The sequence below is a fragment of the Salvia miltiorrhiza genome, chromosome 7 (assembly GCF_028751815.1).
Source record: "Salvia miltiorrhiza cultivar Shanhuang (shh) chromosome 7, IMPLAD_Smil_shh, whole genome shotgun sequence".
In the NCBI taxonomy this organism is placed as follows: Eukaryota; Viridiplantae; Streptophyta; class Magnoliopsida; order Lamiales; family Lamiaceae; genus Salvia; species Salvia miltiorrhiza.
The window spans coordinates 10,115,109-10,132,187 of NC_080393.1; the positions used below are offsets into that span (position 1 = coordinate 10,115,109).

Here is a 17,079-nt window from a genome sequence, read left to right on the forward strand (position 1 = left end):
ACAAGAATGCAAGTAATAATTCGTTTACCAATTCAATTTCCTACTATCAATATGATAGCTTCGTCACTAATTAGCCCGATTCCAACAATTACGGATTGAGAGAACTAATTGACACTAATCTGAGTGATCAGGCTCAAGAAAATCAGATTGAAGCACTCGGCTCAGAAAACAAATCAAAATCCAATTAAAATAATTAAACATACAATTAGATCTCACAGATTTTGGACTAGTGCTACATTATTCTCACCGAATCAAGAAATTAGCTACTCATGCTAATAAAATAAAACACAATAAAAACAAATAAAGAAAACATAATTACTAATTAAACGAATTGAAGTAATAGAAATTGTCACCAAAAACTCCAACTCCAATTGATCAATTGTACAATCTCGATAGAAGCCTCCAATCAAAATAACAATTCTAACTATGCAAAAAATAATAGAGTATCAGAACTTGTATCTCCTACTGCCGCCAATGTCTCTGTATTCTCGCCCCAAGTGTCCAGCCGCCAACTTCTCTAATGCCGTCAAGTCTGCTCCTACACGTCCTAAGCTTAGTCTCCCATCCCAAAGCTAATTCCTAACCTTAAAAACAATTCTAGGACACTATCAAGTAAAGTTTTAGCCCACTAATTGATCCGCCACTCTTATTGCTTCAATTGCTTGATTATTAATGATAATTACATATTAATATGCTAATCACGTGTACAAATGAATCATGCCAAAACTCATTCCCAACATAAACTCCTTTTCATCTTTCTTCTATTCGATTTCATCGACATCAATTTCTTCAATTTTTGCACCAAAAATCACCTAAATGTGTATATTAAATTCCATTAAAACACAAATAATCTAAGAATCACTACAAGAAAAACGCCAATAGACAACGGACAAAACCCGTTGTCTATTAGAAAATCAACTGTTGTAAATGAGAGTATTGTCTATTGGAGGGCGGTCATAGACAACGGTTTTCTGACCGTTGTCTATTCTCTAATAGACAACGAGTCGGAAACCCGTTGTCTATTCTCTGATAGACAACGTTCAAAAAACCGTTGTCTATTCTAATATAGGCAATGGTTTTTAAAATATTTTTTTTATAATTTATTTTTATTTTCTGATTTTTTTAAATATATATTTACCAATACTAAAAACTCATAATAGAAAACTAAAAATGCATATATTAATAATAAAAATCCATACATTCATTCAAACATTATTAATCCAATATTACATTCAAATAAATTTCATCCAACATCACAAATTTCATCGAACATTTGAATCTTCATTCAAACATTATTAATCCAATATTACATTCAAACAAATTTAATCCAACATCACAAATTTCATCCAACATTTGAACTTATTATTCATCAAACTAGAATATGGTGAAGAACGTCCCTCTAACGCAGGAGATCAACGAGAACATATCCAAGGACACCTTCATGTATTCCGGTCTCTCCTCCGATTGCTCCACCATCCGCGACTCGATCACTTCTAGTAGCCGCTGCATTAACAAGAACAGCTTTGTAAGCTTGGTATTAAAAAAAATGCAGCAGAAAATAAGAAAAAAGGATTGAAGAAAAGAGAACACTCTATCAAGCATTCTGTCGAACATCTAGCGGGCAAACTACACAAGCGATTTCTCAAAGCTATAAAGAAGATGAATCGCCAAGAATATAACACCAAAAGCTACCAGCAGAAGAAAATCAGGAGAAGAATGATTAGGATGCAGATTTTCGTCTGAGTTTGAAAGGAAAATATGAGCTTTAACACCCTTTTATAATAGTAGTCTCCGGCGCCTTATCGCAGTACCTCGGCACCTCGACCTCTCCGCGCGGCTTCCTCCACTTCAACCACCCCAAGGCCACCAGATCTGTGCTGCTCTCTTTCCCTACGCAAACAAAAAGACCGAGAACTGAGTTAACATACTCGCAACTCGGAAGAGTGGAATCGTAGATTGAAGCTTACCTTGAGTGACAGCATCGCCGATGAGGCTGTACCAAGGCAGACGGACGGCGGCGGCCGCGACTCTGCTGCTGTCGGTTGAAGATTTGAAGGGGAGAACGAGCGGTGGCGGCGGCCGAAGGATTCTGTGGGAGCCGTGATTGGGGCTAGGGCTCAGACGGCGGAGGCTCTCACCGTCGCCGATCTAAGTCAGAGGGGTAAAGGAGATGAGGCGGTTATGCCGCCGAGAGAGAGAAGGGAGAGCCTGGCGTGTCAGCGGCTTATCGCCGTTGCTTTGCCGGGAAGGACGAGCGGCGGCACCCACGCCGCTGATTTGAGTGCGGATCTGGGTGTGTGCGTTGGGTGTGAGAAGAGAGAAAGTGATAGAAAGAAAAGGGAGAGGAGGGAGAAGATGGCGGTTGGCCGCGATGGAGCTGCCGGGCTCCGGCGATGGAGCAAAGTGGCTGGCCGGCGGGACCTAGGGCTGAGAGAGAGGGATGAAATCTGAGAGAGAGATAGTGAGATGGGAGGGGAGGGGGCGCGGCGCAGATAAGGGGAATAGTGAGAGAGAGATATATTATTACCTTATATTGTTTGTTTTTTAGACATTAACTTAATTTTAAATTGTATACAAACTTAACCCCACATTCTAGAATATGTTAATACTTAAATACTATTAATCATATTAAATAAATAAAAACTATCAAATTGCCCAATAAGAAATACTAGCAAATTATAGAGGCGGAATTACTAACTCACTAAAAATCAAAAGGATATATATGGGGATTGATTATTATACAAATCATAGTTATTGTAGAGAATAGGTTAATTTTAATGTTCTATGAAATATTATGAATTTAAAGTGAAAATTTATGAATTTAAAAAAATAGAACTTTTTTAGTATATGGAAATTGGGTTAGTGTTGGGTTTAAATGTTTAATATGGGTATAAAATGTTAATGAAGAGAAAAAAAATAAAATATTTTTAATTTTGTTTTTTAATAATTTATTTATTTTTTATGATTTTTATACCATATTAAATATTTTTTCATTAACTTAAATTTAAGATGTAGTATTAAGTATTTTTTTTATGAATTAAATTTGATGATGTTCTTAAAAAAAATTAAAGAAAAAAATAGTAAAAAAAAATTAGTGAAAGAAGAGAGAGAAAAATGTAGGAAAAAACTCCTCTTTTATAGACAACGATTTTTCCAAAACCGTTGTCTATGACCGCCCTAAATAGACAACGGTTTTTCAAAACCGTTGTCTATAGTTATAATAGACAACGGTTTTCAGACTCGTTGTCTATGACCGCCCTAAATAGACAACGGTTTTGAAAAACCGTTGTCTATAGTTATAATAGACAACGAGTTCCACAACCGTTGTCTATGACCGCCCTAAATAGACAACGGTTTTTCCAAAACCGTTGTCTATAGTTATCATAGACAACGAGTTTCAGAACCGTTGTCTATGACCGCCCTAAATAGACAACGGTTTTTCCAAAACCGTTGTCTATAATTATCATAGACAACAGGTTTAGAAGCATGTTGTCTATATTATGTTGTCTATGAGCTGAATTCTTGTAGTGAATACAAACAACTAAAATATACACATCACTTACCTACCACTCTTTTTTTATTTATTTTTATTTATGTAAAATTTCAATTTTAAGAAGAAACTCTAATTCCAATCACCATCATGGACATGCAGATCTAATTAATAGTGTTGATGCAAAACAAATAGAAAAGGCTGATCAGCAATAATGGATAAACGCACAGCAACTATTCAAACACAAATACAACAAGCAAGTTAATTAAACATTCCTAGAATAAAAGGTAGCTAAATCCAAGCACTACAACTTAAACGTGAATGGAGGCAGCAACAAGAAGATAAAACAAAAGCAGTTGAGGCACAACCGAGGAAGATCCTGCTCCGGACGGCGACGGCGCAGGGGGCGACGATCGGGAAACCGGGTGCAGCGTTACAACCTCCACCATCAAGCGCTGGCCGTTCTTGCAGTGGTCCGGGTCGCCGCTGGCAAAATAGGCGGGCCCGGGTCGCTCCAGATTGATCACCGTGTTCCCATCCTTGAACACCGAGGCCGGGTTGGTTGAGTTGCAGTGATAATATCCGAATTTCTCAACCACCATAACCGAATCATTCTTGTACACGAAACCTTCAAGTTTTCCAATTAATTCAACAAGATTAGAATGTCACCAAAAAAAACATTTTTCACGTGCATTATAGGATGTGAAATGTAAAAGCATAGCGTACCTATTGTGACACTTATTATTCGTGTCATCAACTTTACAACCTGTGTATTTACCTAATGTGGTACTTTAAGTGTCATATAGCGTAAAGTTTCACAGCATGATGGCAAATATGACACAAATAATAATAAGTGGCACAGTATTGCCCCAGAAGAAGAAAAATAAAGTGGCACAATAGGTACGCGCATTTGCACAATAGCAACCTGTTTAATGTAAATAGAAATGAACCTACGTAGGGAATCTTCGACGTGGAATCTCAATGTTTCGGCCCACTTTCTGTACATGTCAGTTTCATTGGAGGCGGGCTGGCGCCAGCCCTCGTCGCCGCCGACCTTGAACTCGTCCGCCGTGATGGCCACCGGAGCAGAAGCGGTGATGATTAGTAGGAACAAAGTGGTGAAGCGGAAACCCATAAAAGAAGCCATTTTTGAGTTGGCGATGTTGATCAATTTCTTGCGATTAAATTGCAAAGGTAACATCTGTGGTATAATTATACAAGTAGTTGGGATTTCTGAAATGGGAGAGAGAGGTGGTGGAGTGGAGCACGGCGGTTATTGGTGGTTTAGTGTCGTGGTAGAACATGTGGGCTAGCTTCATGGGCCACCGGAACCAATCAAATTACTATCAAATAGACGTTTTGTATAACAATTAAAAATTATTATAAACATATTAAAGACTTTGATCTACCCCTTTAAACTTCAAATGTCATCATTCATGCCGAACAATGCGGGAACAAAATAGTTGAGAAAAACACATTTTATTTTGATAGAAATTCCATATATATCACTCGGTTGTAGGTACATGACTAGTATGCTCTCCCTATGCACACGACAATCACAATTTTTTTTTGGAGAAGAGGCCATCACAAAATTAAGTGAGGGAAAGATCAAATGAGAATGAATTAGTAACGTTAGATTTTTCAAATCTTATGGTTGATATTTATCGAGAGGGGACGAATTTTTACCTGGATTCAAATCTTGATGGAAGCGAAAATTTTATCAATCAATTGAATATATTGTTTTAAGTCATTACAAGGAGCTTATGCAACATTATATACTAACTTATGCATTATTTTTATTTCTCACGAAAAGTAGTATTTGTATAAGGCAAACCATTTGGATCATTAAAACTAAAATCACAACATTACATTAATTAAAATAAACTATAATAATTAAAAAAAGAAGAAGAAGGAACAATTGGAACCTCATTGGAGTTTGAATCGGAGGAAGCATTGAAAGAGGAGTGCGGAGTGGGAAGAAGAAGACATTGTAGGAGGAGAGTATTTAAAAGTAGAAGATGAGTAGTAGTAAACTAGTAATTGATGTGAGAAATGGAGTGCAAAGAAATAGTATTTATAGGTAAAAAAATAAAATAAAAAAATGGAAACAAGGTAACAACTAATTAAAAAAAAAAAAAACGGCTGAAAAGCTGTTACTTTCCCATTTAAAATTCAATTTAATTTTTTGTAACATGAGTTTTAAGATAAGTGGTTGAATGTATAGTTAGTAAAGAAAGAATCTCACCTAAAAAATATTAATAGCGATAATTAATTATATTGTGAGTGGAGAAATGAATCAACAAACCTATAGAATAGGTAAATAACTAGATGTATTGAGGGTAATAAGTTGTGAAATATATATTATTTATAAATTGAAAATAACTAATTTTTGTGAACATACAAAAATAACAAAAAAATGGCTATATTTTTGGTGGATTGGGTGAGTACTATATTTTATTTTATTTTTGAATTGAAGGATAGGGTGAGTATTATATTGTTTTCTCATTTATAATCTAACTCAAACTCAAACTTGTATACGTAGCTATATAGTGTTTCAATCCTGTACGTGATCTCTAATTACTAATGCCTCATTATTAAATATGTTGTAAAATTAACGAAAGTGCAATTTTGAATCTAGAATGGAATAATATGTTGAATAAGTATTTTGATTTACTGGAGTTATTGATCTCCGGCAACAGAACCGCTTTTAATTTCCACGCGAGTAAAAAAATTTGAAATCTAGAAAATTTTTCTTCTTCTTACAAATTAATAAGCATGCAGCATGGGTTACAAAAGAGATTTGGAGTTGAAACATTTAATTTCCTAGATGAGAGAGAAAATTGACAGGAAAAAGTTGACATTAAAAACTCCAAATTTTTTAAAAAAATGGCATTAAATTGGCGGGAAAATATTACTAAAAAAATTATGTTTTGATATAATTAAGAGATAAGAGTGGATATTCTACATTTGGTGAATAATCGATTAAAAAACCAATAGAAAAAGCGCTACAACAGGCACAGTAACACAAGACCTATAAAGTGTGGTGGGGATTCATCAACAAACTCGGCCTAATCTGCAAAAACTGTACGTTGTCATTGTCAACGGAGGACGCACGCCCATACCTCCATTCCCGGTTGATGGAAGCTTCGAGGCCTCATCGCTAAAACACAACATCTTCCGATTTTTGCCTGAAACAGAGTGTGTGTTTAGAGCAATGAAATATAGCATTTTAATAAGGAGATAAGATACCTTGACGATCATGTTGAAAGGCTCGAATGAGCTGCTTCCACGGTGCCTGCCATTATATTTTGCAGTTGCAACTGTGCCGCGGCCCTCATATCAAGTATGGTAGGTGGCATAGTTTGTAGAGATCCATGCAACTCAACTAAGTTGAAGAATTCTTGCTTGGTCAAACTCTTCTTCTCCACCAGCCTCTCCACAACGGCATCCAAAAGCTCACGGTTTCGGTCAAGAATCTGCATGAGTTTTGGAAAAGAGTCTTAGTAGTATCTTGTTCAGAAATATGGAAAATTGGTGATCTCTTCACATAGTACCGTTTTTGCACGCTCATAACAGACGTCGAGGATTTGCTGCGCCTCTGAATCAATTTCCTGAAAATCAAAATCACTCAAATCATGTAACAGAAATGCAAGTTTAAATTTTGCTGATAACAATGATATACAAGGAAACTTGCATCGATTCTATCTTCCGTCCAGAAATTGTTCAAACCATAATGCTTCCCGGAAAGACCACCAAGAACTAAGGTTCGTGCAGCAGATCTAGCATTATCCGCTGTCTCCGCCCAGATCGTACTCAACTGGATAAAATCAAGGCAGCAGTAGAACTATCAGAAGCAAAATTCCAGATGCTGGGCGATATTAGGTTTACTTATACAGGCTTATAAAGAGAAGAATTGTATAATTGAAGGTCACTTTAATAAAAGAATAAAAGTTTATAGAGCATCTCCGCAAACATTACCTGATCTTTCCCATACCAGAGCTCATCCGCTGCACGCGGTGCAAGTTGAACAGTGATGTGATCCAAGAGAGACTGCCGGCTGAAACATATTTAATGATTAAGTGCAGCAGAATGTCGAGGAAAACTGAGTTCTGTAAGAACGACAAGAAAGGAATAATTTGTCTAGCAATAAAGCTGAGGTACTAAAAGAGAGATTTCACATTCCTCTCTTGGCTATGCAAAATTGATTGAATCATTTCTAGAAACACGTGTTGTAAGGTGCATATTATCCAACTTTTATCAAAACAGGGTGATTAAATAATGTTTAGTTGATAGACTGAACGGGGAGATACCTCAACATTCCTTCCTTAAATTTAATGTGGTCCATTTTCAGGCGTACATAACCCAAATCTCTTCCAGCTCTCGGAGAAATTGTCACCTGATATTTAGAAATGCCCCTTTGATCAACAGAACATTACTAAAAAAATGCTGCTAGGTGAAAATAGAAGTCGGCATAAAGAAGCAAAATTGAAACTGAAAGATCAGAACATACAAACTCGATATTTCTAAGATCAGGGAAATTGACAGCAACTATAGCCATTGCGGCTTCATTTATAGCTACTTGCTTCCAAATCTCAGGGCTTCTCTCTCTTTTATCTAGCATCCCTCTTTCTTCTATTTGTGCAGCTTGTAACAAATCATCAGTAGTAATCTGTCATGAGCACATCAAAGTTTCGCAATTATGGAACCATCAATGATGAAAAGCACAAATAAATGACAGGCAGAAGATATTCATAAAAGAACTTAACTCGCATATGGCAAACTGACAATCTTTGCCTATTTCAACTATTAGGATGTATTACATGTTCCACATTATTTTTAATTACTGACAGTGACAATGGAACAATTAACAGCGAGCAGGCATTGAAGTTCTTCAAGTGAAGTACCTCGGTTCTTTCATCACGCATCATGTTGATAGCAGCAACCTCAATGATGTTGGCTAGCTCAGCACCAACCATTCCATCAGTCATAGTGGCAACAGCCAAGTAATCCACATCAGGGGCCATTGGTTTCTTCCTAGCATGAACCTGAGACCAAACATTGAGACCACATACACCGACTGAAAGTGCTGCCAATGACTAGAGAACACAGTATCTGGTTGGCATGTATGAATTATGAACTAGCATATCTTAGGCTCTTAGCAACTGCAATTCCCAAATAATCAACTCGGGATGGAGGTAGTGTGTATAGAAATCAATTAAGCAGCAACGAAAATGTGAACTACAATTCAGAGAATGAACATCTCGTTACATACATGAAGAACTCATGCAGGCAACTAACCGCACCTTCAGAATCTCAACACGACCAATCAGTCCAGGCTTGGGAATGAATATTTTCCGGTCGAACCTCCCTGGTCTGACAAGTGCCGTATCCAAAATGTCTGGCCTATTTGTAGAAGCAATAGTAATGACTTCTCCTCTGCCTTCAAACCCATCCAGGCACACAAGAAGCTGCAGGATTGGTACAGGTATTGCATATTAGTGTGGACTCAGACCTTTATCATGTCACAACTATAAGCAAAGCAATATGTGCAAGGGACCTGATTTAACGTAGCATCGCGTTCTTGTCCACCAGACCCCTTAATCAAACCACGTGCTCTTCCAACAGCATCCAGTTCATCAATGAAAACAACAGATGGAGCCTGCAAATGCGCGACTCACTCACATCACATTACTTTTTCAAAAATATGTGCTGTGGAAGTAAGAAAACATTGCAGTCTTTGATGACAACAGCTTTTCAGAAAAAGGAGCAAATATTAGAATTGATGAGCAAAGAGAGAAGGAAGCAAAGAGTAAATGTGTCATGATCCCACATTGAACCGATAAGCAATGGTTAGGCACTCAAGAATGGAAGCCCTAACTCCACCCGAAAGATAGCTCAAAGGTGAAGGACTGACTCCCACTAAAGTACCCACCCATAATTGCTTAGGGTCCAATGTGGGATCGGAACAAAATATCAGAATTGAGCAATCAAGTATTAAAATCATTCCACACACTGACTAGTAATCATATTTGCTTGACGCAAAGAAGTCCAACAGTTACCATAATCAAATACAAAGAACTTGAAATCTCACATTGTCCCTTGCTTCTTGATACAGTGCTCGAACACGAGAAGCACCAACTCCCACATATATTTCGACAAACTGAGATGCAGATATGGAGAAGAAGTTTACACCTGCCTCACCAGCAACGGCTTTTGCTAATAATGTCTTCCCCACTCCGGGAGGGCCACAAAGAAGTATACCACCTGATGTATTCCAACCCAACATTAGGCAACATATATTTCTACTTCCTCAATCAAATTGAGGCACAGATCATATATTCTTTATATCCCAAATGCCAATACCTAATCACTTTTTAAAATATGCAAGAATTGCAAAAAGTTTAAAAAGAAACAATGATAAGTTGATGTCAATGAAGCTTCATGATCTGCAACCCCTAGATCCATGTATTCTTATTAGCAACAAAGGAAGCTCATCAAGAAAAAGATTCATGGAAACAGTTTTTGCACCAAGACCAAGATAGCTAGTGATGTTTTTTCTTACCTGCAGGGTCCATTGCATGTACAAGCCCACAAGGAAACCACACAAATAAATTTATTTGTTCGCTTACTTATGTGATGGGCATGTTGAAGAGAAAATTCAGAAACTCAATCCTCTTTACTAAATAAACTGGGAAACTAGAACCTATACACAGAAGATTAACTCATTATGGCATCCTGGCAATTCCATGTACCAGTTTACAACATAGCCAAAACATGTCAAATGATCCCAAGCATATAACACATTATCAAATCCTAGATATAAACTGGAATTGTAAAGTTAGATAGGTTACTCCGAAGCTTCCTTTATGTACTTGCATACAGAAACCACTGAGGTTACATTATACTATTACTTATCTCAATGCTACCGCCAGGAACTTTTCAATGATCCACGGAGTTTGGAGTAGTAAGGAAAGACTACGATAGAGCAGAGATAACTAGTTCAAATTGAATCTCCCATGACAGCCATGGCCCATTACAGGTTATTACAAAATAAAGAATTCATCACCAATTTGTCTTGTTAATGCAAATGCCGGTCAGAGCCCAAGAACGCATGTCTATCATATGATAAGGTCTTCAACTAGACTTTAAACTCTAAAGCAGCACAAAAGTAAGAACTTATGTTATATAAACCTTTCATAGATGCCACATGTATAAAGAAAAATTGGTCAAGCATTGGAAGCACAATGAGATAACTAGGAACTATTTAACCTAACCTGGTATTTTGACACCACGCCTGCGATACATGTCCCCATGGGTAAAGAATTTCACAATCTCTTCAAGCTCAAGCCGGATTTTCCCAAGCCCTGCAACATCCGTAAACTTCACATCCACACCCCTCTCTAAGTACTGTGGAAGCCTCCTATTCTGCGCCCGCCTAACTCGAGCACCAGACTTCATGAACTGTTTTGCCATTTTCGAGTAAGGATTATCTTCCCCCTTAGCACCCCCTTCCTCCTCATCATCCTCCTCCTCAATTCCCGCCATTTCCCTCTCCAACTCCCTCATCTTCTTCTTCTCCTCAGCCTCCGCCCTCTCTATCTTCAGCCTATCCTCATAATCCTTCTTCTGCTTCCGATAGTTGAGAACAACAGTCCTATAAAATATATAAAAGAAAACAAACCCAAGAGCCGTTGCCACATTCGAATCACTAGCTAATTTATCCCAAATTATGGCCATATCCTCGGAGCTCTCGCGTGCCTGGCGCAGCGACTCCTCATACTTCACCCTCTTCATCTCCCTCCTCTTCTCCCTTTCCTCCATCTTCTTCTGCATCTTCATTGCCTTCTCCATCGTCACCCTCTCTGCCCTCATCCTCGCCAGCTCCTCGTTTTTCCTCCTCTTGAAATCCTCCCTCATCCTCTTAAGCTCCAATGCCTTCTTCGACAGAGGCCTCTGCTTCACCAATGAAAACATCCATATTGGAATCTTCGACAAGAACCCGAGATAAGGCTCTGGGATATCAGGCTTCTTCAAAGAGGGACTGTACGCATTCATACAGATTCCATCAGTCTTCAGCTCATCCCATTCTTTCCAGAATTTGGAATCACTCTCAGCTGAAGGCAACACTGCCCTAACCACCTTATTATCCTCCATAACCACCAAAACCACCTCGGGCCGCTGCCGCAGCGCCGCGCTCGGCGGCTTCACAATGTGCTTGACCTTATTTTCTCTCTTCAAGTCCAAGACTTCGCTGTAGGGAAGCCTCTGGGATACCACAGGCAGCCCCTTCGTCCATTTCAGCAACTCCTCTGGGGTCAAAGACTCGGTTTTTTTCCCCAATCGCTTCTTCTCCGAGACTTTCGCCGCGGCCGAAGCGGCCTGCGGAATTGAGGCCGAGACCACAGTCATTGTTACTGAGTACTTGACTAGTTCCAGTGGAGTTCTCTTCAATTTCTTCGATTCTTCTGCATTCTCTGGGTTAGCGCTCGAGCTGCATAAAATTGGAATTAGGGTTCTGGCTTTATGGCGCTTTGGGAGAGGCACTGAGCGCGAGAACCAGGGATTGAAGTTGGAATTACAAGCCATGAGAATCGGTTAAGTTAATCGCGTGAGGGGAAACAAGCAATCGAACATTAGCAAAGTTCTATGAGTCGATTATTTCTACGAAATTGCCGGCGCCGGCGCGGCAGCGTGTTGGAGAAGGAGATGATTAACCGGCGGCAATGGCCCAAACGGGTGGGTTCAAACGCTATCATCACCAGCTTTCAATAATTTCGAAGTGGACCAAAAGCTGAGAGCCCATTTACTTTGGAACGGGCTATGTAGACTGGATCACGGTCAGCCCAGAAGTAAATCGAATCCGGATATTGAGCTTAAAAAAATGTTATGAAATGTGAATTAAAATTAAATTTTGATATGATAAAATGTAAAAAAAATATTATTTTAGCAATGCTAAATAATTGACTTCTAATATAAAGGATATTATGTGTTAATACCATGCCTAAAGTGAGAAGTAGTATAAGGGCATCCGCAACGCCCTTACACGATCCACCCTACTCGAGTAAGGGTGAGATTGTGTAAGACGTTGCAGAGTCGCCTTACACGAGGGTTACACGTTCTATCGTGTATGCCCGATAGCCTTTGACTTTCGGCGCGTATTTTACACGCGCCATATTAAAAATAAAACATAAAAAAAATCGAATTTTAAAAATTTGAAAATTTTTGGCAGCTTTGACTGCCTCGATTTGCGGTCCTTTTTTGACCGTTTGAATTTTTATTTTATTTTTAGGATTTATTTTTATTTTATTAAGTTTTATGTAATTTTTAGGATTTAAAAATTAATGTAATTTAAATTTGAAGTAAATTGTGTGATTTAAATTTATGCAATTAAACTTAAATGAAAATTGAAAAAATCAAAACTAAAAAAATCATGTAGGCTATCATGTAACCCCAATGCGGCCTCTTTACTCAATGTGATCCTCCCTTCATCAAGAAAGCTATCATGTAGACTATCATGTAACCCCAATGCGGATGCTCTAATCTTTTTACAAATTTATTCGCGAACTTTCCTGTTGAGTTTTACTCATTTTTCTTAAAATTAAAATGTTATCCATAATCTAACTTAGCTCACACACATATCTAGGTGTGCCTCAGGTGGGAAGGGCCACTTATTTAAGAGCTTTAGGGGCGTTTATTTTATATAATTTAATTTAATAAATAATAATAGTAAAATTATTTTTTTTTATCCATATCCCATTATAAGGGTGGGATTGAGGTAATCCTACTCTTGACGATATAAATACTCAATCGTACATTTTATCATTCATGTAAAATAAATGCCTCTTTATTAATTTAACCTAGTTACTATTTTTAGAAAGTTTTCCACTTTCATACTAACGAGGCAAATCAATCAGCCAAAAAATTTGTGTGAAATTGCCCTAGAGATTAGGGTCTATAAGTTTAATATTGATATTTGAATATAAATACATTTGGTTAGAGTATTGATAGATTATATTCTATTAATTTGGTATTACGTAGACAATCTACAAGTAACAATTGATGTACTTTCTTATATTAGTACAACATCATTTGATGTACTAGTTGGTGTATGAAATAGCATGATACTTATCATTTGCAGATTTTTCGTAGTAATTTAGATAATTATCTTTTGATGAATGTTTTGGATATGCACAGGTTCTATTCTCCAAATTTATTGCAGTTTTATTGGATCGCAATTACAGATAAATTATGCTTTCAGGTTTGAATCATATTCGAGCTAGAACTATTGCTAGACAGTTTTATTGGATCGCAATTACAGATAGATTATGCTTTCAGGTTTGAATCATATTCGAGCTAGAACTATTGCTAGGATTCGCTTATTTAAGAGCGAAGAAGATGGCGTTTATTTATGCGGATTTTATTGATATTCTCTTGTGTTTTCCATAATATATTTCGTGAGTTTGAGAAATCACTGTGGATTTGTGTGTGATCTTGTTCGATTGCTTTTCATTATATTCATGAGCAATCGATTGGATTGTGTGAATGTAACTGATTTTTTCACTAAATGATTGGTAAAATCTATTCAAGGGTTTAGGTGGTTGGATGCACAGAGTTCACGCCTATAGAGTGAGTTGTCGTCTTGCTTCCAGTTGTCCATCATTGATGAGGTTTTGGGAAGACACAGAGGTTAAGTAATATCAAGTCTTATTGTTAAGTGCATGTATATCTTAATTTCAAAAGGTAGATCGTTTACTCTGGGCGGACCCCCATACGTAGATGTTTTATCACCAAATTTGGTAACCGTATCTTGGCGTGTTATTCTTTACTGTTTTAATACATTCTCTGCTACAATCATACAATACTTCACACGTACTTACTTTTTCTGTATGCGATATGTTTAGATATATGATAATTTCACATTTAATTACATATTTTATAATTTTATTAGTATCTAATGGCGTTCTTCGTGCATGAATATGAGAACATGCGGACCATAGCCCAGTATCACATAATCATCGACTAAGTGCTTGTTTGGTTCAAGTTGATGAATAGAAATGGAATGAAATCAAATAAAGGAGTGGAATGATAACAATAATCATTACTTTTAGTGTTTGGTTAAACAGTGAAAATAAATCATTAGTAAGGGATTTAATTTCTTTTGTTTCCCCTCTATTTTAAGGGGTAACAAATTGAATGATTGAGTTACCCTCAAATAAATAATAATGGTTAACCCATTACTCAAATCAAATAATAAATAATAGATTTAATTAATTAAATTTTTTTCTGAATATTTAACAACACTCAATTAAGCGTGGGCTAAATATATGAGTTAAGCCAGAAAACGTGTATACATTAATTGATGGGGAAAAGATAATGATGTTAAGTCGTTAACCACAACCTCAAGTGATAATTTGTGTTTTAAAATTGTTAACGTATCTACTTCAGCCAAAAAATTATTTACACATTTCGATGGGATTGGGCATATACTTGGAGTGTGTGTTTGTACCTTTTCTTGAAAAGAATTAGCCACCAACTTCTTTTTCTTTTTCTTTTAAATTAACAATATTAAATATAAAAAAAATTAAAGACCGTGCTACAATTTAGGGGATTCGAATTCAAGACCTTTAACCTTAAACATTAACCTCTTACCGCTTGACCAACAATGCACACAACCACCAATTTAAATAGGAGTATATAACTTCTTCTTCTTCTTCTTTTTTCTTTTATCTTTTTCTTTTTTGATAAATTAGCCAATTTGATAGAAACGACTCAAAAAGAAATTACTCCAATGTACGAAAAATAAAGACAGCAGCTTAATAACGGGCGAATAGTAGGCGACCCAAATTACTATACAATCGAATAAGATAAAATAAAGCTCACATTACAAACCTCACTTCCCAATGAAGAAGAAAAAGAGTCTTTTATTCGAGTTAGATGGATGGTCGAGATCGTAATAAATAATTGGATTATTTTAAAATTATAGCTCAAATTTCAGTTTTATAGTGATTTTTTAATTTGAATTTAAAAAGATATTATAAATATACTCTGTACTTATCGGTATTATTTAGGTAATATTCAATATTAAAATTTTCAGATAATTTAAGCAGATGTATCTTCAACAATCTGACATAAAATCCGATGATACTTACCTACGTACAACTTGAAATATTTTTTTAAATGCTGAAAAACTAATGAAGACTCTCATCTCAATATTATATAAATTACTAGCATATGATAAGATGGTACTTATAACACAAATTGTTTTTTACGGATACTAGTGTACCTCCCGCGCAATGCGCGGTGATTATCATTCGCGTAAGTTATGCATATATTTTATATTATTAACATTAATTGATAAAGTTAAAATAATATCAGATTTATTATTTGCAAGCGGTCTAATTTTTTACATGTGTTCATATATAAATATAATATAAAAAAAGTTTTCTATGAATTCGCTATGTAATATTATGAATTTATTGTGAAATATAATGAATTAACAATATGGAATTTTTGCAACGTATGCAATAATTCATTCAGCAAAATTATGATTTCACCAAAGATTTTCACAATTCGAGTGATGATGACAATTGCTATTAAACATATTGGTTCTTGATGTACTATATATCTCAACACATATTTTTGAATTATTAGTAAATATGTAAAGATTCCGAACTTAATTTAATACCTATCAAAGATAATTATATGGATACCAAAAATAAACAAAAATAAAAAAATGTCATATTTAGAAAGCAACAATAATTTTGAACAAATTCAATTTACACAATTAATTGTTTAGTAATTAGTCACTAATTATCTTTATTTGAAAAATAAACTAGTGGAAATTAATTTTGTTGCCAGATTAGATAATAATTATTTTAATATTTGTTTATTGAATAAAATAATTAATAAATTGAAAGAAAATATTTTAAGAAAACATTTGTAAACATTCTCTTGCAATGTAATAAATGTATAATTTTGTTTTCAAAATAAATTATAACATAATCGACTAACTTAATCAATTAAAATTATAGCTTTATCTTTTTGCTTCAAAAGATCGAATTCTTAGACTTACGATGAAAAAGTGCAAATGGAAAAAAGTATTGATATGTTTCTAGTTTCAAGGAAAAGAAATAATTAAGTTCTATATAATAATAACTTATTAATTTTAAATATATTTTTTTTACATATTATATATCAATTTTAAAATCGTTTCACGGTTTTACATTTAATTTACATGTTACAAATTTTATTCAATAAAATAAGAATAATGTTCTTTTATGTACAAAAAAAAAAAAGAAGATTTGAGATGTTAAAAAAGAAGAATTTTAAGTTACTAAATCCAAAACAAACTATGCATTAACATTGACGAAAATTTGTACAAAACGTGGGTTTAGTGGTGTTCTATTTTTTCCCATAAATTCCAATTATATCCTTGCAATTACATTTACTTTGCTTTTTATATATATAAAGATTCTTTGCTTTTTATATATATAAAGATTCGTATTATAATTGGATTTTGCGACCGTATCAAGATCTGAACCCAACCCAAGTAGAGTAGTGCAATAAAATTAAAATGTAGATAGTAGGAA

At 35.6% G+C, this 17,079-nt stretch overlaps 2 protein-coding genes and 2 long non-coding RNA genes across 4 annotated transcripts; 1 reads left to right on the forward strand and 3 right to left on the reverse strand.

Moving 5' to 3' along the window:
* Nucleotides 1–1,154: 1,154 nt before the first annotated feature.
* LOC130992482 (uncharacterized) lies at nucleotides 1,155–3,241 on the reverse strand. The gene is made up of 3 exons (XR_009091295.1): nucleotides 1,968–3,241; nucleotides 1,693–1,890; nucleotides 1,155–1,503 (listed from the first exon to the last, which is right to left on the reverse strand). It is a non-coding gene; the product is annotated as an uncharacterized LOC130992482 (long non-coding RNA).
* A 434-nt stretch (nucleotides 3,242–3,675) lies between these two features.
* On the reverse strand, nucleotides 3,676–4,794 carry LOC130992481 (early nodulin-like protein 17). Its single transcript, XM_057917132.1, has 2 exons — nucleotides 4,445–4,794; nucleotides 3,676–4,118 (listed from the first exon to the last, which is right to left on the reverse strand). The coding sequence occupies exons 1-2, from the start codon at nucleotides 4,689–4,691 to the stop codon at nucleotides 3,802–3,804; spliced, it is 564 nt and encodes a 187-aa protein (XP_057773115.1). The 5' UTR covers nucleotides 4,692–4,794; the 3' UTR covers nucleotides 3,676–3,801.
* Nucleotides 4,795–6,401: 1,607 nt separating this feature from the next.
* LOC130992479 (probable inactive ATP-dependent zinc metalloprotease FTSHI 2, chloroplastic) lies at nucleotides 6,402–12,303 on the reverse strand. The gene is made up of 12 exons (XM_057917130.1): nucleotides 10,765–12,303; nucleotides 9,582–9,754; nucleotides 9,048–9,149; nucleotides 8,794–8,958; nucleotides 8,395–8,535; nucleotides 8,001–8,159; nucleotides 7,801–7,886; nucleotides 7,469–7,547; nucleotides 7,185–7,307; nucleotides 7,045–7,101; nucleotides 6,740–6,966; nucleotides 6,402–6,678 (listed from the first exon to the last, which is right to left on the reverse strand). The coding sequence occupies exons 1-11, from the start codon at nucleotides 12,074–12,076 to the stop codon at nucleotides 6,748–6,750; spliced, it is 2,616 nt and encodes an 871-aa protein (XP_057773113.1). The 5' UTR covers nucleotides 12,077–12,303; the 3' UTR covers nucleotides 6,402–6,678; nucleotides 6,740–6,747.
* Nucleotides 12,304–13,644: 1,341 nt separating this feature from the next.
* Nucleotides 13,645–14,349, forward strand: LOC130992483 (uncharacterized). Its single transcript, XR_009091296.1, has 2 exons — nucleotides 13,645–13,825; nucleotides 14,078–14,349. It is a non-coding gene; the product is annotated as an uncharacterized LOC130992483 (long non-coding RNA).
* Nucleotides 14,350–17,079: the final 2,730 nt, after the last annotated feature.